The 22,495-nt window shown below is 42.4% G+C and overlaps 3 protein-coding genes and 1 long non-coding RNA gene across 5 annotated transcripts in view; 3 read left to right on the top strand and 1 right to left on the bottom strand.

Moving 5' to 3' along the window:
- The window catches only part of LOC113464297 (uncharacterized), a 43,011-nt gene extending 39,878 nt beyond the window's left edge, over nucleotides 1-3,133 (top strand). The window contains exon 3 of the long non-coding RNA XR_003389132.1: nucleotides 3,046-3,133. This is a non-coding gene — a long non-coding RNA (uncharacterized LOC113464297). The remainder of the gene's footprint in view (nucleotides 1-3,045) is intronic.
- Nucleotides 3,134-3,299: 166 nt separating this feature from the next.
- LOC108624870 (Kv channel-interacting protein 1) lies at nucleotides 3,300-21,932 on the bottom strand. Of its 2 annotated transcripts, none has more exons than XM_026813181.1 (7): nucleotides 21,459-21,932; nucleotides 17,744-18,038; nucleotides 8,213-8,282; nucleotides 8,070-8,140; nucleotides 7,398-7,670; nucleotides 6,841-7,136; nucleotides 3,300-6,669 (listed from the first exon to the last, which is right to left on the bottom strand). In XM_026813181.1, exons 2-6 carry the CDS (start codon nucleotides 17,906-17,908, stop codon nucleotides 7,089-7,091), a joined length of 627 nt encoding a protein of 208 aa, XP_026668982.1. In that variant the 5' UTR covers nucleotides 17,909-18,038; nucleotides 21,459-21,932; the 3' UTR covers nucleotides 3,300-6,669; nucleotides 6,841-7,088. The 2 variants fall into 2 exon arrangements, with proteins under 2 accessions (XP_026668982.1, XP_017879973.1); XM_018024484.2 differs by having other exon boundaries at nucleotides 21,252-21,932.
- Nucleotides 7,677-11,852, top strand: LOC113464209 (dynein regulatory complex subunit 5). The gene is made up of 10 exons (XM_026812870.1): nucleotides 7,677-7,998; nucleotides 8,330-8,515; nucleotides 8,664-8,936; nucleotides 9,213-9,404; nucleotides 10,009-10,179; nucleotides 10,237-10,375; nucleotides 10,589-10,826; nucleotides 11,226-11,381; nucleotides 11,508-11,622; nucleotides 11,679-11,852. The coding sequence occupies exons 2-10, from the start codon at nucleotides 8,469-8,471 to the stop codon at nucleotides 11,818-11,820; spliced, it is 1,473 nt and encodes a 490-aa protein (XP_026668671.1). The 5' UTR covers nucleotides 7,677-7,998; nucleotides 8,330-8,468; the 3' UTR covers nucleotides 11,821-11,852.
- A 478-nt stretch (nucleotides 21,933-22,410) lies between the features above and the next one.
- Nucleotides 22,411-22,495, top strand: part of LOC108629412 (poly(ADP-ribose) glycohydrolase ARH3-like) — a 5,134-nt gene continuing 5,049 nt past the window's right edge. The window contains exon 1 of the mRNA XM_026812985.1: nucleotides 22,411-22,491. The gene's annotated coding sequence lies outside the window, so the exon portion shown is untranslated. The remainder of the gene's footprint in view (nucleotides 22,492-22,495) is intronic.

Genomic DNA, 22,495 nt, shown 5'->3' on the forward strand with positions numbered 1-22,495 from the left:
GCATTAATAGTTTACGAGTTATTGACGAAAAACGAAAAAATGGTTTTTTGCAAATTACTCGTTAACTATTGACGCTAGCGAAAAAATTTTATATGGAAATTGTAGATCTCGTCGTCCTCTACAAGAAAGGTCCTATACATTTTTCCCGTAGATCCAACGGTTTGGAAGTTATTGGCGAAAAACGAAAATTTCGCAAAATCTGAAGGGGTACCCCTTGGAAAAATCTCGAAAAAATTGAAAAATTTTTTTTTGTCGAAATATCGAAAAATCCTTCAAATAAAAGTTGTAGGTACTCCTATTGCCTGCAAAAAAAGGTCGTATATAATTTTCTTCCACTCGAATACTCGAATACTTCAGGACTAATCGATGAATTAGTTCGTTCATCGTCAATTACTCCTTAACGAGTAGAGTTAGAAGGAAATGAAAGATAGAATTATTGAATTAAATTGTTAAACAATTCAGTTTAAACATTCCTAGTTTGGAATTGAACACGTGAGTAAAGAGTAAGAGCGCGTGAATCAGCGCACGCGTGCAATGCAATTAAGCATCGGGGAAAGGCCGACGCCAACGTGTGTGGTCTTATTAATCGGGGATCGAAGAAGATCCTGCAGAGGTGGATACGCGTGAGCGTTACGGGATCGCGAGTAATGATATCATCCGCTCTCGTAATCCGATTACCCGATCAGTAGGGAATCCGCGACCAAGAACAGCAACTATCGCGTTGACCAACTGGGTCACGTATTAAAACCAATCGACATTGTCGCGAGTAAAACAAGATTTTCAAGCAGTGCAAAACTTTTGCAAATTGAAATTTCTTTTGGAAACGAGGATACATGCGTGTATTATTTTCTGCACGTTCACTTTTCTCTGTAGTCGCGTGAAATCCGCAGTCTATTGATAAAATGATTGAACGACTGTCACAGGAGTTAGCAATTTGTTTTGTACAACGCATCGTCCATAATTCATGGATGCCATAAGTGTTACGCGAGTATATGAAAAAACGTATTTATAGAAAGCTCCCCCGGAGGCTTGTACAATTTCTCGTTCACCGAAGGACGAATTCATATTCGTCCGCGTCACACTATCGTTTCGTTCACGGCCGATACTTAATTACTTTGTTTCCTCTGATATTTCCTGTTACCAAAAAAATCTTCGATTCTCTCCGACGACAGGAATATAAATGTATTACGTAATCACATGAATTCTTCAACGGCGAATCTAGTTTTAAAACATGACGTATGAATTATGTGAATCGTTCCGACCCTGCAAGTTCAAGGCCCGGTCGTAAAGATGCTTGGGAATTTTCGGGCCACTAAAATTGTGGCCCGTAAAATTGCCCGGAGAATCAAGGATGCCTCGGTCCTTCCAAGAAAACGTTTATAGCTCATCAACGAGTAAATTGCATTGATCCGGCACGCGTGCATCCAAACTAATAGCTGAATGTAAATGAAAAATGAAGTCACGAGCCAAGCTGACTATTTATCTTCACGATTAATTCAGATCATCTGTTTATAAATCATTTGCAAATCACTGAGGATACAAACGAGTCAGTCTTAAACGATATGTTCGATTTATGGGTTTAATTGACATTTGAAATAATATTTATGTGAATTTGATAGTTGTGTCATAATTTTTAACAGGCAGAACCAGACGAGTTCCTGAATCACTGCTCTGGTTAATTAATCGGCTGTCATTGGTTTCAACTTTATAGCCGCGAATGACAAGCAGATACATAAGTTAATTAAAATCGATATCTGCAATGCTTATCCCTGTTACTCAATCGTCGTGTATCAATTTGCCGAGCTGATCGAGCGTATCCGATCTCCCGATTACGAAAACTGAGGAGCAAAAATTGGAACTAGATCTCAGCATATTACTTATTCGGGTCACTCGACGGAGATCATCCACAGAGGCCAGTACACCTCCGCAAATGCTAATCACTTCTGTTCAGCGCGTCGCTAAGAGTTCTCGAAGCGTCTTAAAACTGATTCGAATTAATGGTTAATAGAATCGAATTAGGATTTGTACTCTCGAGTGTTCGCGTTTGACCGAGGCAACGCTCGATGGAATGCGAAACACGTTTTCCAATTAGAATCCAGAAACGTGGAAAAGGAAAACGTTAAGGGGCAGGATCCGTTCGATGAAAAACGGTTTCCAAGTTTTGCTCGCCAGCGCGGAAACTACGAGACAATTCACTTAACCGTACGAGATTGAAGAACGCGTTATTGCATGGAAAATTGAAGCGTGTCGCACGACCCGAACTGATTTCAATTACCAGAGGTATTCTTTGGTATTTAAATTATAAATCATTGTACAAAACAAAACATTTTAATATAAATTTAGAATATAAAAATCGTAACAATTATTTCTAATCTTCTATGAATAGTTTTCTTTTATGTATAAAATCATTAAATCGTCTAATAATAATAATAAGTAACATGCCTGACCATTAAGAATTATTTTCTAATTGTTTTACCGTTAGATCCAATTTGTTCGTCGTAAAACGTCAATTGGTTGTACAGTTGCACATGCGATGGAATATCGATCGGTTCATTTATTCCTCTCTATTAACCATCGATACGACGCGAACGGAACGACAATATTTTTTTTTACTAGAATACACGTTTCGCGATACGGTGGTTCGTCGCGTCGAAGGAAGTTCAATCTCATCAAAGTAACGGCTTACGACGATTACTCAGAGCAGTACGCTCTGGAACTCATGGAAACGAGCTTACGTAATTCCACGTAACGTAACTACGGCTCGGCACGCGGCCTAATCGTAGGGTAACGTCCCGGGAAACAGATAGGGAAAACAGGAAAGGGACACGTGTGGCCAACCGAGTCGCTGAGAAAGTAAACGTACCGGCAACGACTTAAAATCAACCGTGAAAAAGTGGTACGCGTTTCCTTTCGGCTGACAATTAACTGATCATACTTTATGGACGTTTGATTTCCCCAATTTCGTTGGCATGATTATTTATTTAAATGTAGTCAGTATTTATTACTCTTGTTATCTGTTACACATTATTTTATTTCTATGTGCAGGTCTCGGAGGTGAAGAGTCAAAGAGGAACCAGAAAGGCTTCGTCGATGTCCTCGTTAAATGAATAAATTATTTACAAGCGAGTGCGAATATCTGAATATTTTTCCTCACCTTCCTTTTGCATAGTTGATACTTATAAATAATTTAAGACCCTGTGCAAATACATGAAAAATTCTTACCTCGTTTCAAGTCCCGGAAATGTGAAACATTACCAGTGGAATGAGAGCAGCTAGGGAAAGGAATGAACGAACGATAATAACGACCATCTCCCTTTATTCTCATGCATTTACAATTCGTATAAGTACATCGGACAAGATACCAATTTTCCACACGTCGTCGGCGAGCTTTCACTTCGATCGTCGTTCACTCGTTTCTAATTAAATCTCTGAATCTAAGAAACGAAGGACCCGGGAGGGAGTATGGGCGCTAGGAATATTCGAAAAACGACTGGGTAAAAGACGACGGTATGATGAATGAGCTAAATACCGCGCGCGCAAAGATGTTCCGTCTTCTTTAATCGACATACATAATAACATACGCTTGTTAGAATCCTACGAAAAGACTGGCAGTACGATAATTAACAAACGTACGTACAGTTGAATTTGAAGAGCGTCTAAGTACGTCTACAGACTGTTTCGCTAATCGGATTCTCTATCCAACGTTTAATCGTAAAGGTCTCTTTGTAAAAAACTGCCCCGAAGCTTAACTAGAGAATCATCGTATTACTCTATCAATTATAATGTATCTCGTACGCGCTAGACGATATAACAACTGATTTTGATTCATTAGTCATTTTACATTAATTAACCGACGCGATAAGCTTGAATCTTAATGATCTACGTAAAGACGCTCGTTAGGTTGAATTAAGCAAATCAGTGACCGTTGATCAGAGACTATCGACCGATGACAGAACTAACGATCAAACCAAATGTGCCAGCTGGAGACTCTGCTCTTAAAGTTCAACAAGACGAATCCTAATATTTCGTAAGATTAATTAGCTACGTTACCGCTAAGGATGAATTGACTAGAACTATTTTCGGCCCGTACGGGACGTTCCGAATTGTGCACAGCGATAAACCTGGAAATCATACGGAGAAACGTTAATTCGTGTAGACCTCGGAACATCCGATATGGCCTACTAATATTATACGACCTAATAATACTTCTTAGAATTTGATTCCTTAAACGAACGGGAACATTGATCTATGCATCTCGAGTTTGAACGGTTGTCCCGATTTCATTGAAATTATCGATAAGCGATATGTAACGATCTAGATCACTAACGAATCGACTATATCTACGTGGAACCGATCGAAATGATATCGTCTCTTTTTGTCGTAACGCTAAAATCATTGTGAAACATACGTGTGTTAAATCAGTGTCGTCATAGAATGTCGGATCGATCTCTGAAGTTTTACGTTCAGAGAATCGTGTCCGATACGGTTTTACCAGTACCGGAGATTTAAGAACGTCTCCAGTTGTACTATGTAGAAAATTTGTTTCTCTCTTGTGGTTTAATTGTAACATTCGTTGTTTTCCTTCTTTTGATTTTCTTACAAAATATGTAAAAATCGTTTAACATTAAACGCGGCATATACTGTCGTCGGAAAGATTTCAATCGATCCTTGAAAAGAAACGTTCGAACAACCAGAAACATCGTTCCGAGTCTGTCAGAGATTTGTTCTCCGACAGAACTGACGCGATCAATCAGAAAACGCAATGACAAGTTGCCTTTGATTAATGTTCACGATGGTCGAAATTTCGTTAGTTCGTCGTGAACACTTTTGTTTTAGGAACAATGAACTTGATTGTACCATGCTTTCAATCCGTTGCGAGCAATAGAAGAGAACCAAATCACCGATCCTTATGCTTCGACAGAAGTGAATTTGTTCGAAATAAAATAATTGCACGGTGAGAATTCTCGATGAAATTCAGAAGTAGCAGGATAGAAATATCCGAACGGTTTGCAGGTTCCATCTGAGCGCGAATTAACTATCGTTATTCGTAATAAATGTTGCCATAGATACGCGATAGCAACCTACGTACGCGAGTACGGCTCCTGTTAAAACACCTTGGGTGTAGCGAAGGAGTTGATCGATTTAACGAGTAATAGTGCGAGAGTGCTACAAAGAGACAACAACGGTTAACAAACGGTTCTTAATTCTAACTTTCGCCTAATCGCTAATGTAAATATTCAAAGAAAGACGTGTACGTGTTCTATGTATAATATTGGCTAAAATCGTCTAAATCGTTCTGGTCAATGAGTAACAATCAACAGTGATTCGAATTGGCGTATAACTACAGGTACATCGTGGAATTCAACGAATGTAAGAAAAATCGATCTATCGTTACTCTAGTCAGTATGATTCCTCGTTAAACGTGAACGGTTACAAACCAGTGGAAAAACGTTCGAACGTCGTTTGAGAAAAATCTTATGTCTCGTTCCACTGAAGCTCCTGTAAAACGGGTTCGATACAAACGCGTGCAGGTGCAAAATTCCAAATGACTCTTTAGCTTGAAAAGACACACACGGTATATGTTGTATAACGATAAAACTGGCTGTGTGTTGCTAGAAAATTGGCAATCCTAAGACCGACTCAAGCTGCCTAAAGTCTATGTCGACTATCAGGTAACGCGGACGTGTTCGATGGACGATAAAGTCGTCAACGTCGCGGATTCGTCTTTATTCATTTTTTTTTTTGTTTTTTTTGTCGATATCTCTCTTATCGGGTTCGCTCAATTATTCGAATAGTTATTGCGATTCGACGTTCAATCTTAATGAACGATCTTGGAAACCTTTTTACTTAAACGAGGCTACGGTCTTAATCTACTTGACTGTGAAAACCGTGTACTCGCCATCTAGTTCTCGTGACGATCGACGTTAAAAAATTCTCGATCATCGCTTACGACTACGGTATTAATTCTACAAACGATTTTGGAAAAATTGTTACACCCTACGTAATCGGATATTCATTGGATTCGTTTTTTCCTAGGAATTTTATATCGTGTTCAGAGGATATTTGATACGACAGAAAGATGACAGAATATCGTCCTGCTGCTTCCGGTTCACGCTCTTTTCGTATACCGTACTTCGTAACACCTGTGCGATTGTCTCGAAAGAAAATCAAATTTTCTTCGTAACTCTAAGGCTCCGATGAACCATCGCAGACAAACTAAACGTTTCGACGCTCTTTCCGTGAACTAAATCATTTATACGCAGTCACACTGGACACATAGACGTTCTGTTTCATCAGAATTTGGCACGCAAATAAAACAACATGACGGAACGTTAAATATTCATTTTCGTATTTAACGTCCGGCGTTTATATTTAATAACTTCCCGAGTCGATATAATTTTCTCTGATAGGTTTCGACTTACGATTCCACAATTGACGATTCTCTTTCACCCCGAAAAAGGGAGAGCGCATTCAACTTATAATAATTCTGAACGGATTCACTTAAATAATTCTTCCGCAAGAAGAAACGCAGCTCGTTCGACCCAGCGAGCACGATTGGATCTCTTGACTCGCAAGATTATTAGGGATTAACATTTTTTTTTTTTTACTTTTTTAACATTCTTTAGAAGTTGAAACTCCCTGCTTTGCAAGTTGGTGAATCGCTTCATCCTGGAACAGACAAGTTCTATCCCTGTATTTCCACTTAAATACGTTTCGTTACGAACTTTTATTTTCTCGTTTAAACAATTCGTGTGCATCGACACTTAAGACGTTTCTCGTTTATCGTCAATTAACGTCGATCGTTTGGACAAAGAAAATAACTACAAATGGGTGGTTTACCTTCAACAAAATAGCGGAGCCTCGGGCTGGTTCCACCAGTGCGCCGCCAAGAGCATGTAGAGTTCCTGATCCTGTACGGTGTAACCCGGGGGCGGTTGAGAAGGCAAAGGCGGTGGGATGGGTGGCAGCAGAGAGTAGGACGGCGGCGGCGGCGAAGGCGACTGGGATTGCGAGAAGGTGGTTGTGGTTGAGAGCGATGTTGGCGGCGTCGTCGTGGTTATCACCGGAGGCTCTTCCTTCTCCGGAGATCAAAACGCGTAATCGAACTTTGCCAGCGACCGTGTGGTCACGTCATCCTACAAAAATACAAATTAAACGTTTATACACCAAACCTGATCCCATAGTAATGTATCGTATTTCATACGACTATTATCGTATCATTATTTGTTGTATTAAAAGATGATAACTGGCCTTTTGGCTAACATCGTAAAATTAAAGAAACAGATGAACTCGTATTAAATAATTCTGGAACGAATTGAATACTCGTTTTATTTATTCGACTCGAAATTATTTTTTTATTTTCACTCGAAAATATTTAAGTAAATGTGAAACAGTACCCTAAGACAGCTTTCCATAAATTCCTCGATGGTTATTATGCCATCCTGGTTTAGGTCGAACTTCTTGAACACCCTATCCAGCTGCTCCCTAGCTTTCCTTTCTTCCTCGGCGTGATGCCGGCGACCCATAAGCTCGTGAACGGCAATCACCACTTCCCATAACTCGCCCCTGGTGATGCAACCGTCGCCGTTTATGTCGTATAGCTTGAAAATCCACCGTAGCTTCTCGTAGATACTGCCTCGTAACAGGGTCGATAAAATAACTAGGAGATCCTACGAGAAATATTTATTTTCCTATAAAATTAGATCCTATAAAGATTGCTTCGTACCATTATCTTCTACCACAGTCTAGATATACGAGTAGACGTCAACTGTATGTATTTTTCCTCTCTTCTTCTCTGGAGCTAAATCACCCCATTTTCATCCCCTTTACAACAGATTAGTCACCCACATTGCAAGCAGCCGGACCGACCCTTTCATAAAAATGGCTTTAAAGAACGCTTCGAATGTAACGAATTGTAAAAAATTGGTAAATTGTCATTAATAAATGAATGGGAAAGGATTGTGAAGAATTGTGACCAAATTTATTATATCAGTGAAGGTGAGACACAATCCATAGTTCTACTCGTATACGTTCCCTGTGCTCCTGTTTCATTGAAAAAAAGAAATTACCCTAAAGTTCATAGCGCCATTGCAGTTAACGTCGAAAGCTTTGAACACGTAATGGGCATAAAGACTGGAATCTATAAATTAATTACGTCTGATTAGAATAATTAGAGAGTGGAACCGGGAGTTTATTTAACGAAGGCACTCACTGCCGTGAGGAAAGAACTTGGCGTAGATATCCTTGAACAGGTCCTCGTGCACTACGCCCTCGGGACATTCCTGAAAGTAATCGAAAATAAATTGTATTTAGTAAAAATGTTAATTAGGTGAATATAGGAAGTTTCCAATGTCGATTACGGGTTTCGCTTGAAGCCGGTTGGGAGACGGTCGAGATAAGGAAATGAGTCCGAGGGAATCTTGCAGATTGCATATTTATGAGCGCGATGCTTAAAACAAGAAGCGAAAATGAAGATTCCGCACACTGTACCCAATCACGTTTTACAGACTTACCGGTAATAATTATAATTGCAGATTTTACGATGTAATATATAAATACGTAATACGTCGGAAGCTTAGAACTGTGTGAAAGTCTGTTAAATAGTCACCGTGTAGAAATTGGTAGTGCACGCTGAAATGCTTAATTAATGTTTCTTTTGAAAGATGCTCGGACGAGACGACACGGTTAAAGTACGAGGTCTACCGAACTATCCAACCGGAAAACGTTTCCTGGGACGAATACAGAGTGCCGAGCTTAAAGACCCTCGCCCTACGCGTCATAGCTTCTGTATGGGAGAAATATCCGCTGGTGGATGAACTGCCGACGTGCGAGGATAGAAACGCGTTGATAGAAATCCTGCCTACGGATCTACCCTTCGAATTGACTATAACGAAAATTGATACCGAGTTCTACTGGGAACGTTGCTCTAAAGCTAGGTGAAACGTAATCGAAAATCTTTTATCCCCGAATCGAATCGTAGAATTATAAAAATATATATAAAGTTCAGAAAAATCGTAAATGGAACGCGGGGGCAATCTAGTAAATGGAGATTTTAATTAAAAAGTAATCATGCCTTTATCGGTCTGCAGTTTGTACGGGATCGCTATTAACTTTTTGTGTTTCCAACAAGCATCGTATTAAACTCGGGTCTGGAACAAAGCATCGGATTTTCATAGAGAATGACCTGGAATTCAAATTTGGATGCGTTTCAGATGGGAGCATAACGATATCAGCGAACATGGGAATTCTTGGCGACGATACTACTGTGAGAATAGTTTTCGGGAATACTTAGAGAATCTGGAGCCAACTTTCTTCGACGCGCAGAAGGAAGCGTGTGAAAAAATGATAGAACTGGTTAAGGACTATGTACATGTCATAGAACTGCGTTCCCTGGTACCAACAAAGTAAATTTTTGAATTCAACCTATTTTGAGTTCTACAAATCGCTGCATTTCGTGTGTTTAAATAGAAATTGTACACTATATGCACAAAAATATACCGAATATCGAGAACAAAACTCATGTTGCGCTACGTAACTGATAAATCAAATTTCATTGCTCGACATCATAAATGTTTTATTAATCGACCATTAAAGAATGCATGAGATACGATTATTCCTTGGCCAGATTTCCAGAGAGAATCCTAGCTTAGGGGGGTTAATATTTGAATAGTAGCTGGCGCGATCGGGTTTGCCGCAGGCGGGAGTTAATATCGCACAAATAATGTGCGTTTAAATCAGAGCTGTCCACTCTAAGCTGTAGTGCTTAAACAGCTTCCACTATAATTTGCTGTGACACATTAATAGGCTCGTGCCTCTGCACGCGGAGCGGGATTGTCCCAATTTTCTGTTGCGCAACATTGATTATTAACCGCGGGATTGAATCCGCTATCATCGATAATTTAATATACCTATGAATTAATACGTGCTCGTTCGCGATTCAATTTATTCCCAATTGTGCCGCGTAAATTCGCAACACGACGTTGCGTAATGAGTCGGTCTGATTCGCAGGAAGCGGAGCACGTCTGTAGATGACGAGGAGGATCCGTGTTTAATAGAAGAGGAGCCCGTTAATCATATACCGTTGGAGCAGATCCTGCCGCGACTTCCTCATCTCGCAGAGCTCCGGATTAATTTCGGATTGATTTACATGGACGACGGGTTCGAATGGCGAGACTTCGAGTGAGTTTACTTCGGCAAGTCGGTCTTCATTGAGATACACGAAAAAATATGTCCAAGGATCTCCATCGAGGATTGTTTGGGACTCGGTCGCGGGATTAAAGCATGCCGGAAATTGAGGAAGTTCGCTTTGACGAGGAGCAATCTGGACCAGCCACGCGCCGCAGCTCTTCTTCAGGGTGTCGCGGGGAACGAGAGTGTCGGTAGAAACTAAACTTGATATGTTCTTGCCACGTATTTATTGAATTCGAAAGGAATAAGATCAGAGACGTCGGATATATGAAACAAACTTATTTATATAAATGCGAGAACATATTTTATACGAGTATCAATTTTCAAATTGATATCACACAATTGATTCATCAGATTATATGCACCGTTTTATTTTTCGATGCTCGCGTTTTTTAATCAGTTGGAGGAGATAGATTTTTCTCATTGCAAACTGGGAGACAAGGGTGCCCACGCGGTGGGTGAATTTTTGTCACTGCACAAGAACCTGAGGAGCATAAATCTGGCGGACAACGGGATAGGACCGGAAGGAATAGGTGGAACGGTTTACGGGCTGCTGAAAAGGGAGCAGAACATGCTGAGAAGTCTGAACCTTCGACTGAACCCTTTACTAGACGCGGGGGCGAATTACGTGTTCGCCTGTAAGTGTGCCGAGTATCGAGTTGCCAACTTTATCCCGCTGCGAGTCAATATTTACCCTGTCTACCGTATTGGACGATTGTATCTCGTAGAATAAACAGTACACCAGCTTCCGTCCCGTTAATCTCCGGCTTGTTTTCGACCGGAAGTCGGCCCGGATGTTTGACTTTTGCATTTGCTCGCTCGTGATTTATAAATCGCGCAAGTTCCATTGGAAATCGCCGATTTAAATTCGCTTTATAACCAAACTGAATTTTTATGCAAAGTAGAACAATTTTAAAAATGAAATCTAAATAGCAATTTAATTTATACGAATGAATACAAATTCGTAGGTATATCATAAATACGAAACGACGCGAACTTTTTAATGGGATTCCGACGGGAAGATTATTTGTTTTCAGATCTGCTGAGAAGCGAGGTTTTGGAAGTACTCGATATAAGCACGTGCGGGATAGAAGCTTCCGGTGGAAGCACGCTTGTCGAGATACTAACATCCGGTTGCTTGAAAACGGACAGCGTATACCTGAACGTGTCCAACAATAGTTTCGACCAGCAAAGTAAGACGATTCTTCTCTCTCTCATTCTCTCTCTCTCAATTTCATTTTCGATATGACCGTCGATAAAATCTCTTTGATATAAATGTGATCGGAAGCACGCAAAAGGGGTTCGATATTTGATTTTAGTCGGGGAGGCATTCGCAGCGGCATTGAAAAACGCTCCATGGGTAATGGGTTTCGAGGCCCGATTGTGCAATTTCTCACCGGAATCGGAGTCCTCCATCCACGAGAGCGTGGTCAGGTAAAGAAACGCGACTCGGTTCGACGATACATGGCTCACCGCTTATTTATGTACAGAAACAAGCAGTTAAAGAGAAAAGAGAGGACCAAGTACATGTTGGATAAAGCACCGAAAGTTTCTATCGACACGGCCGCCTCTCGAATTCAACTTAGTGCGAAACAAAATGCGAAGAAAAATTCGAAACTGCGAAACGAATGACGGAATAAAAGTTGTAGCAATTATATGAAGAGGACGGAATAAAATAAATTAAGAGTTTCTTCCTACCGAGGTGCACGGTCTATATTTTCACAGGAACGTGAGAGTAATCAAAAGTGGTAATTACTTAAAAACCGTCGGGAGAAACACGAGGAATTGCTAGTACCGGGAAAGTAATTAGACTTTCTACGTAATATCCGGTTACGATGTTTCGGTTTCGCTCGAATTTCGAGGGCTGGGGAACAACGATGAGCAGGACTAATGAAAGAGTTAGCAACAAAAGAGCAATGGAACTCGGAGGCGCGCTCGGAGGAAGTTATGCGAGAGCCGTAAGCTCGATAAATTGCGGGAAGTAGGCCAGAGTTGCGCTTTTTCCATTATTAAGAATAAGACGAGGGTGAAGAGCAAAGGAAAAGGTGAAGGTCCATCTTTCACACGCTCGCACCGATCTTTGTATGAGTTCCCTCGTATGCATGACAGATTCCGAGCCGACCACTCTTAAATATGTGTATTTCAATGAAAAAAACGATCTCGTATATGCGACGGAGGTGACTTTATACAAATTGAAACGAAACGTGTTGCGGAGCTTTCAGGAGGGATAAGAACGGCCTTAGTCGAAAATCGATTAGGAGATACGCTCCATATTAGGCTGTTTAGAGAGGGATGAAGATGACCTTAGCCTTACGTCGCCGTTGTAAACTTCTCAAGTATGCAACTTTCCTTATTACCGTAGAACACGAGAATTGATTAAAAAGTTTGGAGGTTTTCTTCCCAGAAGTGAATCGTTCAAGAGATATAAGGAGTTTACTCGATATAAAAAAAATTGACGTACAGACATAATTTTTTTTAATCGATTATGTTTTATTACAGAGAAATCTGCAGTTTATCGATCACATCGAAAAGCAGGGCAGTGTCTATATTTTTCTATAAAATGCATATAACGGGCGTACGTTTTCTCGAAACGATTCCCGTGGATCCGTGCAACGCGTATCTGGCACGATCGGGGACGTAAAATTTTATCGTTCCTCCGGGAGTCGCGCCTTATGATTTCCCCAGAACCGGTGGCTGCCGGAAACGAACAATCCCCCGTTGGATTCTGGGAAAATACTGCAGCCCATTACGAGTCCCAACGCCGGGAATCGATTGCCACTTTCTAATTTGACGTTTACGAGGTAACTTCGCACACCCCGGACAGTTTAATCGCCCCGATAAGACGGCGGACGGGAATTTACGTCCCAGATACCAGCGGCATCCTTCAATTTAACGATTTTACACGGGTAAATAGTTTAGAAATAAATAAGATCGATCTCGTCGGGAACGGGATTAATTATTTCTCAATCGATCGACTGACAGTCGGTTTAATTATGCGCGTGGGCGTCTCGGCAGAAGCGATCACCACGGTTGAGAAACTAAATTACGCAGGCACAGCTCGATTACGTAGAACAACGGCATCGAGTTTCGTAGCCCGGAGGAGCACGTTGAAATTCTCCTCATTAGAATTTCAATCGACACGTGAACTACGACCGAAGCGTGAAATATAATGCAAACATCGTTAACGGAACAATGAACGTACATAATGCCGGAGCAGGCGGAAGGTGACAGAGACGGACGAGAACTGTTTCGCAGGATGATGGAACGGGATGAATCGTGAAAAGAGACCAACGCGGACCCTGGAAACGTTGGATTCTTCACTCGAGTGCCACTCAACTTACAGTTCTCGTTAACCTGCACTTGCGACGTTCTTTTTTCTCGTACGGGACAATAGGGAGAACTGCCTTCTTACGATTATCTTAACGACCGTCTCTGAATTAACTGAACCAACGTACCATTGTTTTTCATTCGTTATAAAATCTACACCGATCTATCCCCGCGAGTCGATTACTCGATTAATTCAGGGGTAACTGAGAATAAACCGAGGGGTGCGTGAAAGTTCGAAGGTTCATCCGAATTAGAAGGCGACAAAGTTCATCTTCGACCTTCGCACGCGTGCTGGTCTACACACGGGCCTCGCGATTTCCCTAAACGTCAAGGTCCCGGCCTCGGCGCTCTCTGATATGCCGGCCTTCTTCGATTTTCACTAGATACCGACACGCTCCCACCCTTCCGTGCCATACTACCTTAAATAGAATCGAGTTCAATAGGACGAGCGTGCTAACGCTCGCCTAACCTTTACGCTTTTTCATTGAATAAAAAAGCTTTAAAATTGAAAGGGACAAGGGAAACAATGAGGCTGTGCACAACCATCCTCGATGGGCTGTGACAAAAGGACAGGATGGAGTATCGGACCTGTTTGCCAGCGAATCATAAATCAATGCCAAGAGAATCTATTCGATAGATTCAGAATGATGGAGTAAGCAGCAACGATGCGATATGAATATTTCGTCCTTCCAAACTCGATACTGAGATTACATACATTCACTGTTCCCGCACATCGATACCTCAAGAGCTAGTCTAGAGACCTACCCCTAATTCCTTTAAACAAATTTTACATCGAACGTGCGATTGTATTTGAAAATTAAACAAACGTTCACCGTTAAAATGGTCCCTGTTTAAAAAAAATGCACTTTGAGAATGCATTTCCATCGCGAACGCACCCCCTTGACACAATTGCCAGACTTAAAGGCTCGAGTGGGAGACGTACAGTGATGAAATAGCGCAATTAAAACACCTAAGGTACTCTCGAAAACGTCCGAGCCTTTTTCATCGTCCCCCGGGCTCCCTCGGGCTTTTAAGTTCCGCGTGCAAGTGCCCGTTCACGAACGGCCGCGACAGGAGTACGATTTCAACGTTTCGACGGGTCGATGAATAAAAATAAAATAAATTGTCCGGCTGGTTTGGCTGTAAGAGCTCTGATTCGATTTCTGATCTCGTTCAGGATGCGAATTTCTGTCCGAGCTTTTACGTTATTAAATGAAGTAAAGCACAAAGAATTTCCTCGAATGATCAAAGACGTTTACGACGAATTTAAATATGCAGCGAATAGAAAAATACAGGAAGTATCGGAGGCGAAATCAAACGGAAATATACAGGGAATGTTTAAATATTTTATCGGGTAGGTGCTTGTAACGTTTGTGCGGGAAAATTAAATATCCGCAAAGCACGTTCCCAGATCTTTTTCCGGGTCCCTTTTGTCTCGGCCCTCGCAGTGGAGAAAGACGATCAGAAGTCGTGTGGCCGTTCGTCTTTTAAAGAAACTTCCAGCAGCGGGATTTAAAAAGTTTACGGCGACGTCTCGCGAAATAGTAATCGCCGTGACACACTTTTAGGCTGGCAAGAGCATAAAACCCGGATCGATATCCACCGTACGTGTGTTTAGCCGCGAAAAAACTGCGGTTAAAAGCCGCGCGCTTTGCGCCGAACAAACCATATTGTACCCGCCGGGATTTTTATTCATTCCCCTTACAAACGGCCATTTCATACAAAATCATTTCTGTTTTCTATCATCAAATTTGTACGAGACATCGTCGAACGAGCCTTACCAGTGTGAAGTTTAAAAAGAATCGAATTTTTTTTGCATTTTTCGAAACAAAAAATTATTACACACAGTTCATTTATAGGCAAATACATCCACAAAGTTTAAAAAAATTCCAGAGACTACTTTTTTTAAAAAAAAATTCCTAAAAATGATCTAAATTTTTGGCGGTTACCCTGGTAAGGCCCCTTAATAATGATTCATTTTTTATCGAATCTAAAATGTTCTTATCGATTCAACCTGTGTACTCTCATTCACCTTACACGACGAGGAGGGAACGTCGATCGAGTAATCGAGCGAGAACGTCCACCAAGATGTTCTCGATTCAGGCGTTTCGTATCAAGTAACGACAAAAGGGATCTCGTATCGTTTTTAAAAAAGAGAGTGACCGCGTGGAAATGTGTTGGATAAAAGGTCCTCGAACGATATCGACTGATGGCCGCGTCGCGTCATGTTCATTGTCTAACTCGTGCCAGCTATCTTCACCGATGGTCGTCGAACCGTTCGACTTTTATCCGCCGTTAATCGATCGCTATTATCACTGGCAATAAAACGCTTAATTCCGTAGAAGTTATTGGAACAATTTTGACCTATCTCGAAATGCTGACAAAACGTTTAATCGGATTAACTAGCGGTCCGAGTCGCGGCGGCGGGTTCGCTCGCAACTGTCTAGTAGTTTAATCCACTCGATTTGCTGCGGACCGACGTGAGTAAATCTTGGTTGAAGAATACAAAGTTTCTATTCCCGTGGAACGTACAGGTGGTTCCGACACAGTTCCAAACTCATTTATTTGCGGGGAAAAGTTTCAATCTCGAAACGGAGTGTTTTGAAAAAAAATTAGTCGAAACGAAAGCACTCGAGCGGAGCACTGAAATTTTGCCAAGTGGAGGAGAACGCTGAAAGACGGCCAGAAACACCTTCCGCGGAGTATTAATGAAACACCCTGGCCGAGAGTGAACGAGATTTCCCTGTTAATTATTCACTTTTCTAATTACCCCAGGCACAGCCTCCGCAATTTTATTCTATATCGCAGAGTATCGATCGTTCCTCGATTAGAAAACCGGAAATAAATTGTAATTTAAAAGCCGCAACAATTTCCTTAGCACTTTCCTAGCAGGCCTCGGCTACGTCGTTATAGGAAAAGTTTTCGTCCTAACCGAGAGGGGCCATAAAACGATGAGGGTAATGAAAATATCCACTAAATTCATAAAGTGGCACCGATGCCCGAGTTCGAAGCTTACGACCGATAAACTATTAAGAACTTGGATTAGTACCGCTGCATAATTCATCTCCGCGGCTTCGGACCATTACTCAGGCTTCAGCGTTAGGTGCAAGAAAACATTTTGAACCATCGTATTGACCTGGGACGACATTTAACGCGTAGGCAAGTCAACCTTGGCAGGAATTCTGTAGGTACTCTACTACCCTCGAAAAGCTGCATAAATATCTGACGCGGAACTGACGTGGCTTAAGCCGGCGGGTTACGGCTGCGAACTCATTTGTCGCGAAAATAAGCGCGAAATTCCGCGTCCCACCGACAAGGGCATATTCGTCACGGAAATCGCTGGCATTACGTGTGCATAAAGGGTAATTGGGCGGAAATGAATTATTATTGCTCGTATCCTAGGTTCACTCTGCTAAATCAATACGCGTAACTTCCCTCGAGCTGAATTTCAGCTTCAAATACATCGCACGGGACAATTCAAATATTTCGTTCGTGCCATTACGATTTATTAAAATTTTAACGAACCAACGAGATTCAGTAATAAAAATTCTGCTTTTATATCCAGCATAGAACTACGCTTAGAAATGGCATGATTTCATTCGTTTAATGCCGATGGACGTTCTAATTTTTTTAGGAAATACCGGTTTCATGAAACTGGTAAATGTCAGGGAATAATAAATTACTATGGTACTATGCAAAAGACGGTTCGCTGATTCGCTAAAGAATATTCCCAGGGTTGAACCTCGCATGCACGCCACGGCGGAGGCGGTAGCGTTTGGAATAAGGTCTCGCCGCAGTGTTTTCGCCGTTCATGAATATGCAAGCAAATAAAATGATGGCAAAGAAAATTAATGGCGAGCCGGGAATGCGAGTGTACTCCGTCGTGTCGGACCGTTGTCACGAATTTTAACCGAGGGGATTGAAAACGGTAGAAACCGACGGACACGTTTCATATTTTATTAGGGATTATTGCATTGGAATAATCCAGGCCGGATGGCACTGTGAAATGAATCCATTAGCGCTGTGTGTTCTGCTGCAAACTGGCGCCAAGTTAATGGCTATGTGTATGCACGGGGTTGACAAAGTTTGGGAGATACACCGGAGTGAGTTATGAACTCTGCCGCGGGTCGAAAATGATACGGAGAAGTTTATTATTTATTATTGCGAGAAACGATGAACGAGCAGCGGTGCAATCGAGATAAAACATCGAAGAAATGGATGGATTTACTTGTTTGAATCCTCGGTACATCACGCGAATCTCCTGCCTGGAGAATTTGGTCTGTCTCAACAGTTCCTCGAGCGCGACTGGCCTGGTGGTCGGTTGCCTGGTCCGCGAACTCTCGAAATCGAAGAGGGCCTCTTCCGGTCCTGGAGAGTCCGGCGGCGTAGCCATTTCTTCCTCGAATTTCTATCGCTTCCTCTCGGCTGGATGCTGTTCGATCTCTCAGGTCAAACGATCGCTTCGTCCCTCTCCATCCGTAGTCCTCTTTTTTCTGTTCCAGTCCGTTTCGACCGACTAGTGACTGCAAAGAAAACGGACAGCTGAATCATCGATCGAACCTGTCTGTTGCACGGCAAACGTTTCACTCTGATTGGAGTGTGCATAAAAATGGAACAGGCCGCGGGAATTTCATTTAAATGCATCCGTTTCGTAAGTACGTGCGATGCATTTTGCATACTCGGCATAGGCCGTGCCTCCATAAACAGCCGGCGGGGGCGGCGTATTCACTGGCGCAGCCGTTTTAAAATCAGTCGATTTAAAGCCCGGACTACGTGTCTGGCTTTTGTACACGTAAGCACAGTGGAACGGCAAACCGAATCAAATATTTGTGCACGGATATTCGAGCGGACCGGGCCGAATCGATCTTTCCGAACGAATCGAATTTCGTCGGCCCGCGGCCACGTGTTGCGGATCGCGCGGTCCGACTCGACGCGTTGCTGTTCCACTCGACTCCGAACGTCCACGCGGAACGACCTGTAAAACGCTCGGGTCTATTTTTGCGCCCGAGACGCTGCCATATTTATATTCTCGTATTCTTTCTCGCGCACCGAGTTCGAAGCAATTTTTGCAAACACGAAATTATGTAACGGTTGACGGGATCCGGGTCACTCGGTTAACGCCTATTGAATCAAACACAATACGACGGCCGTGTTCCGAGGGATGGAAAATAATATAAAAGAAAAAAAAAAACGGGGATGCGCGCGTCAAGCATCGGTTGATTCGCGAGCCGACGAAGACTCAAAGGGATCGCTCGATTCACCCTCCAGGAAACGCGAACAGTTCCGAAGGTTGGGTCGAATCAATTCCATCGTAACATTCACACGTCTTTCTAAAAATATTATTATTGTTTCATCGAATTTGTTCCGCGCCGAAAGAGCCCGGGAACTATTCATCGCGCGGAACAAACGTATTCCTATTCACAACTTTTTTTTTTTCATCGCGGAAAGGAAAATGCACTGGAATGAACATTTTTCTGAATAAAACGTTACCGCGCAACAAAGGTAACAATCGCTCTCGCGTACAAAGGTACGTGCGGGCACAACGGAAACCGACTGAAAAGTTCGAGTGAATCGCGACACGATACGATTACGTGGCGCCGGAAACAACGCGTGCACGGATTGTGGGAATCGATAATACAGAAAGAGAGAAAGAGAGTGAGGGAGAGAGGATTTATATTTTTCACGGCCACGTATGCGTGTGACTATTATGCGACATACATGTTCAATGATACATTCAATGATACGTAGAACGTTATAGTACAGCGAGCATCGTTCCGTTTGGAAAGTTGGCAGAACCAGTGAATTTCCGGAATAAATTCATCCCTATCTCGCTCCCTTTATCGACGCGCTGGGTAGAACGGGGATGAACCGCTACGCGAGATTCTTTCCACGATGGAAACAGCGAACGTTATGATTTATAATGTACTTAATTAAAAAATGATAACGACGTAGAAACTTTCTTAACGAAGAGATTACGAACGTCGTGAGATAAGAAGTCTCTTCAGAGTTTACACCCTCTTCCGAGTTTCTGTAAGTTACGCAAATCTCTAATTGCGGTTCTCATTACCTACTTTCATACGACCACGCGCTAGCTACGACGGCTTCCGTCGTGGAAACGAATTAATTAAATCTGTGAAACGAGCGAGAACTTCCTTTAAGAATTAGCCAACTACGTAAATTAATATAACATTTTTCAATACTTATCGTAATAATACTGAACGTCATTACGAAATTAGATATTATTTCCTCGGAGACATTGGAAAACGTCCCCGTGTTTGAGAAGTTTCCAAGTTGTAACAGGTACAAATTGAATCCGGTTTAATTAATGACCGCCGACGTAAACAAGGCTACGTAGCGATTCACGTAGCGAAAAATTTAAATTAGATTTCTTTTAATTAGTGATTGCCAAGCAGGCGTACTGACGCGCGCCGGGTCGGTCGTAATCGTTGCTGATGTAGATTTCCGGATCGGCTCTAGTGCCATCGAAAATAGCCGGTGAAGTAAACCGAATAACATGCGTTCGAGAAATTAGCTACACACAGTATTAAATCTTTCGGTGAATCGCTCTCTCGTGCCGATGCGATGCTCGCCCGTCCCGACGGTGTATCCGCGTTACATCTTTGTTACCGTTATCTGGCTCGGCCATCCGTTTTGTAGAAACACGCGAAACAGACATGATCGCTCGTTTTTATCTCGACGGATCGAAAAATCAATTTACTGGTTGCCGTCGCGATATAGGAGATACGCGCGCGTCGTGAAAATATCTTTTTATGAGAGAAACAAATAAAGGGACTGGCGAATATCGTGTTTGAATAATTTAGCGGCTTTTTATATTAGCTGCAAATGGCCCGGTGTTCAACTGGCTTAAACGGTGGAAACGGGAACGGGAGCGCGTTCAGTGGAAATATTACCGCTATTATTCTTCGGTTGTGGCAACTTGTCCACAATGGTAAGCTAGTTGTTTCTAAGTAACGAAACACGAATACAATTTCGGACACTGCATCAAGGATTATTTGGACTGAACTGCGACTCGGGCAGCGATAAATCTTGTTAGACTACAGGAACGGGTAGAACAACGTCTGTTGCCAGACACAATAGTTGCAAAAGGTAATTTTGTACGTCGCGAGGCGGGCGATAAAATAATATTACGTAACGATCGCACCTGAGCCGTGGCTATTAATTTTCAAAAGCGTTTCTCATTGCCAAACGTTAAACGCTCGTCGTTCGAACAGAAATCTCTCCTCTCGTATATTATAAAACAGGTGTTTCGCAATCGATAGGAAGAATGCAGCCATTTGACGGATTATTTTTATAGAAAATAAAATGTGAAAGATAAAACACTAAGTATAGAAATATTACATTAACCCTCTGCGACGCTACGTGACTTGTAAGTTACACGTCGACCGATCTATTTATACGTAAATTCATTTTCTTATAATCCCTTTCTCCTGAGCGAACGAAATTCCGATTACGAGGGGTTGATTACCTGTGCTACTGTACTTTTCACCCTCGTCCCTGGCAATTATTATTAGAACAGACCAATGAATTGTGTCGATGTTAAAATCACGTATTTCGAGCAAACGTAAACTCTCGCAGCAGAGAGAGGGATCAACAGCATCGGGACGCGTAGCGTCGTTTCAACCACCCCAGTGACCCACCGGTACAATTTGCCCGATTCACCCGGGGCGCACGACGGCCCCAGCGGCGGTGAAGGTGAGAAAAGAGAATTCGCTTACGTGCGGAAGAAGGATCGGCCGACTCGCTGGAAATTCGATCGGCGCCGCGGCAACGTGGTTGACCCGAGCAGGAGAGAGTTTCGAAGGGACCGCGAGCCACGCTGGAGCACAGGGTGCAACGACCCTGGGTTGCCGAGGCGAGGGAGAGACCGACGGTTCCAGGGAAGGACCGGAGACGGAGTCAGGCTGGCAGGTGCACCGGCATACCGTTTATATCCTCTCCTGGATCGGGACACACGACCCCTCGTTGACGATACTGCGCAACTACGCAGTCGGCGGCAGACTGGATGTGGCCGGGTTACAGCGGACCACGCATCCTCTGCCCCGCCCAATCCGCGACGCTCTCCTCTTCTCTCACCCTTGCTTCGTTCCCGATAGAACCCCGTTCACGTTCTCTCGTACACGACCAACGATAAATACTTGTGTCCCACAATTAATATTTTATACAGAAGTCAAATATATTAAAAGGACTCTATGTTCCTTATAATTATATAGTTTTTTAAATGAACGAAACGAAATCTTAGAAGACAGACGAGATCTAGTACTATGTAAGATCGCTTTTAATAAGAACAAATTTAATCTCGATACCAGAGTTAATGAAATGAAAAATAAGAGATTGTTTAAGCTCGTTTAATCGTGATTCGTCGAAAGATGGCGGGACTGGAACAGGGGTAGTTATTTCATCAGGTATCAAATTTAAAATCTACTTCCATTAACCATCCGCCGCCGCGACGCCGGCCGCACTGCTGCCACTCAGCGTCGTTTCTCCTTTTATATCCCGTGAAGCTTATGGTGGGGTGTCCCGCAAGCTCGGAACACTGTAGAGACATCTCATGTGTGTATCAGGCAACAAGTTTCGTTTATAATCATCATAAACAAGTAAATGTCTACGTTGGTCTATGTATAAACCAATTTTTATATTGTTTACACGTCTCGGGTGTTGTTCAATTAATCTCGATATTTTCTATAATTCCATCTTGTATTAAAGTGTATGCGAATCTGAGGAACTTTCAAGTTAGGGTTATGGCAAAGATGGATCTGTCTATGTTGAGAAGTAAATTTCGTGGCTCGATGCTGGGTGCTTTGGTCGGCGATTGCACTGGTAGCCCTTATGACAACGGCGATAAATTGTCGGATGGAACGAAATTGGTTTTGCAAAGGTCGTTTGACAAATTGGAGGGTCCTCCGTTTAAAGGTTGTTTATAAGATTATTTATAATGAAAATTTGCTGACTTATTACATGT

This window comes from Ceratina calcarata, unplaced genomic scaffold, assembly GCF_001652005.2.
Source record: "Ceratina calcarata isolate Rehan_Ccalc_2016 unplaced genomic scaffold, ASM165200v1 scaffold1, whole genome shotgun sequence".
Lineage (NCBI taxonomy): Eukaryota > Metazoa > Arthropoda > Insecta > Hymenoptera > Apidae > Ceratina > Ceratina calcarata.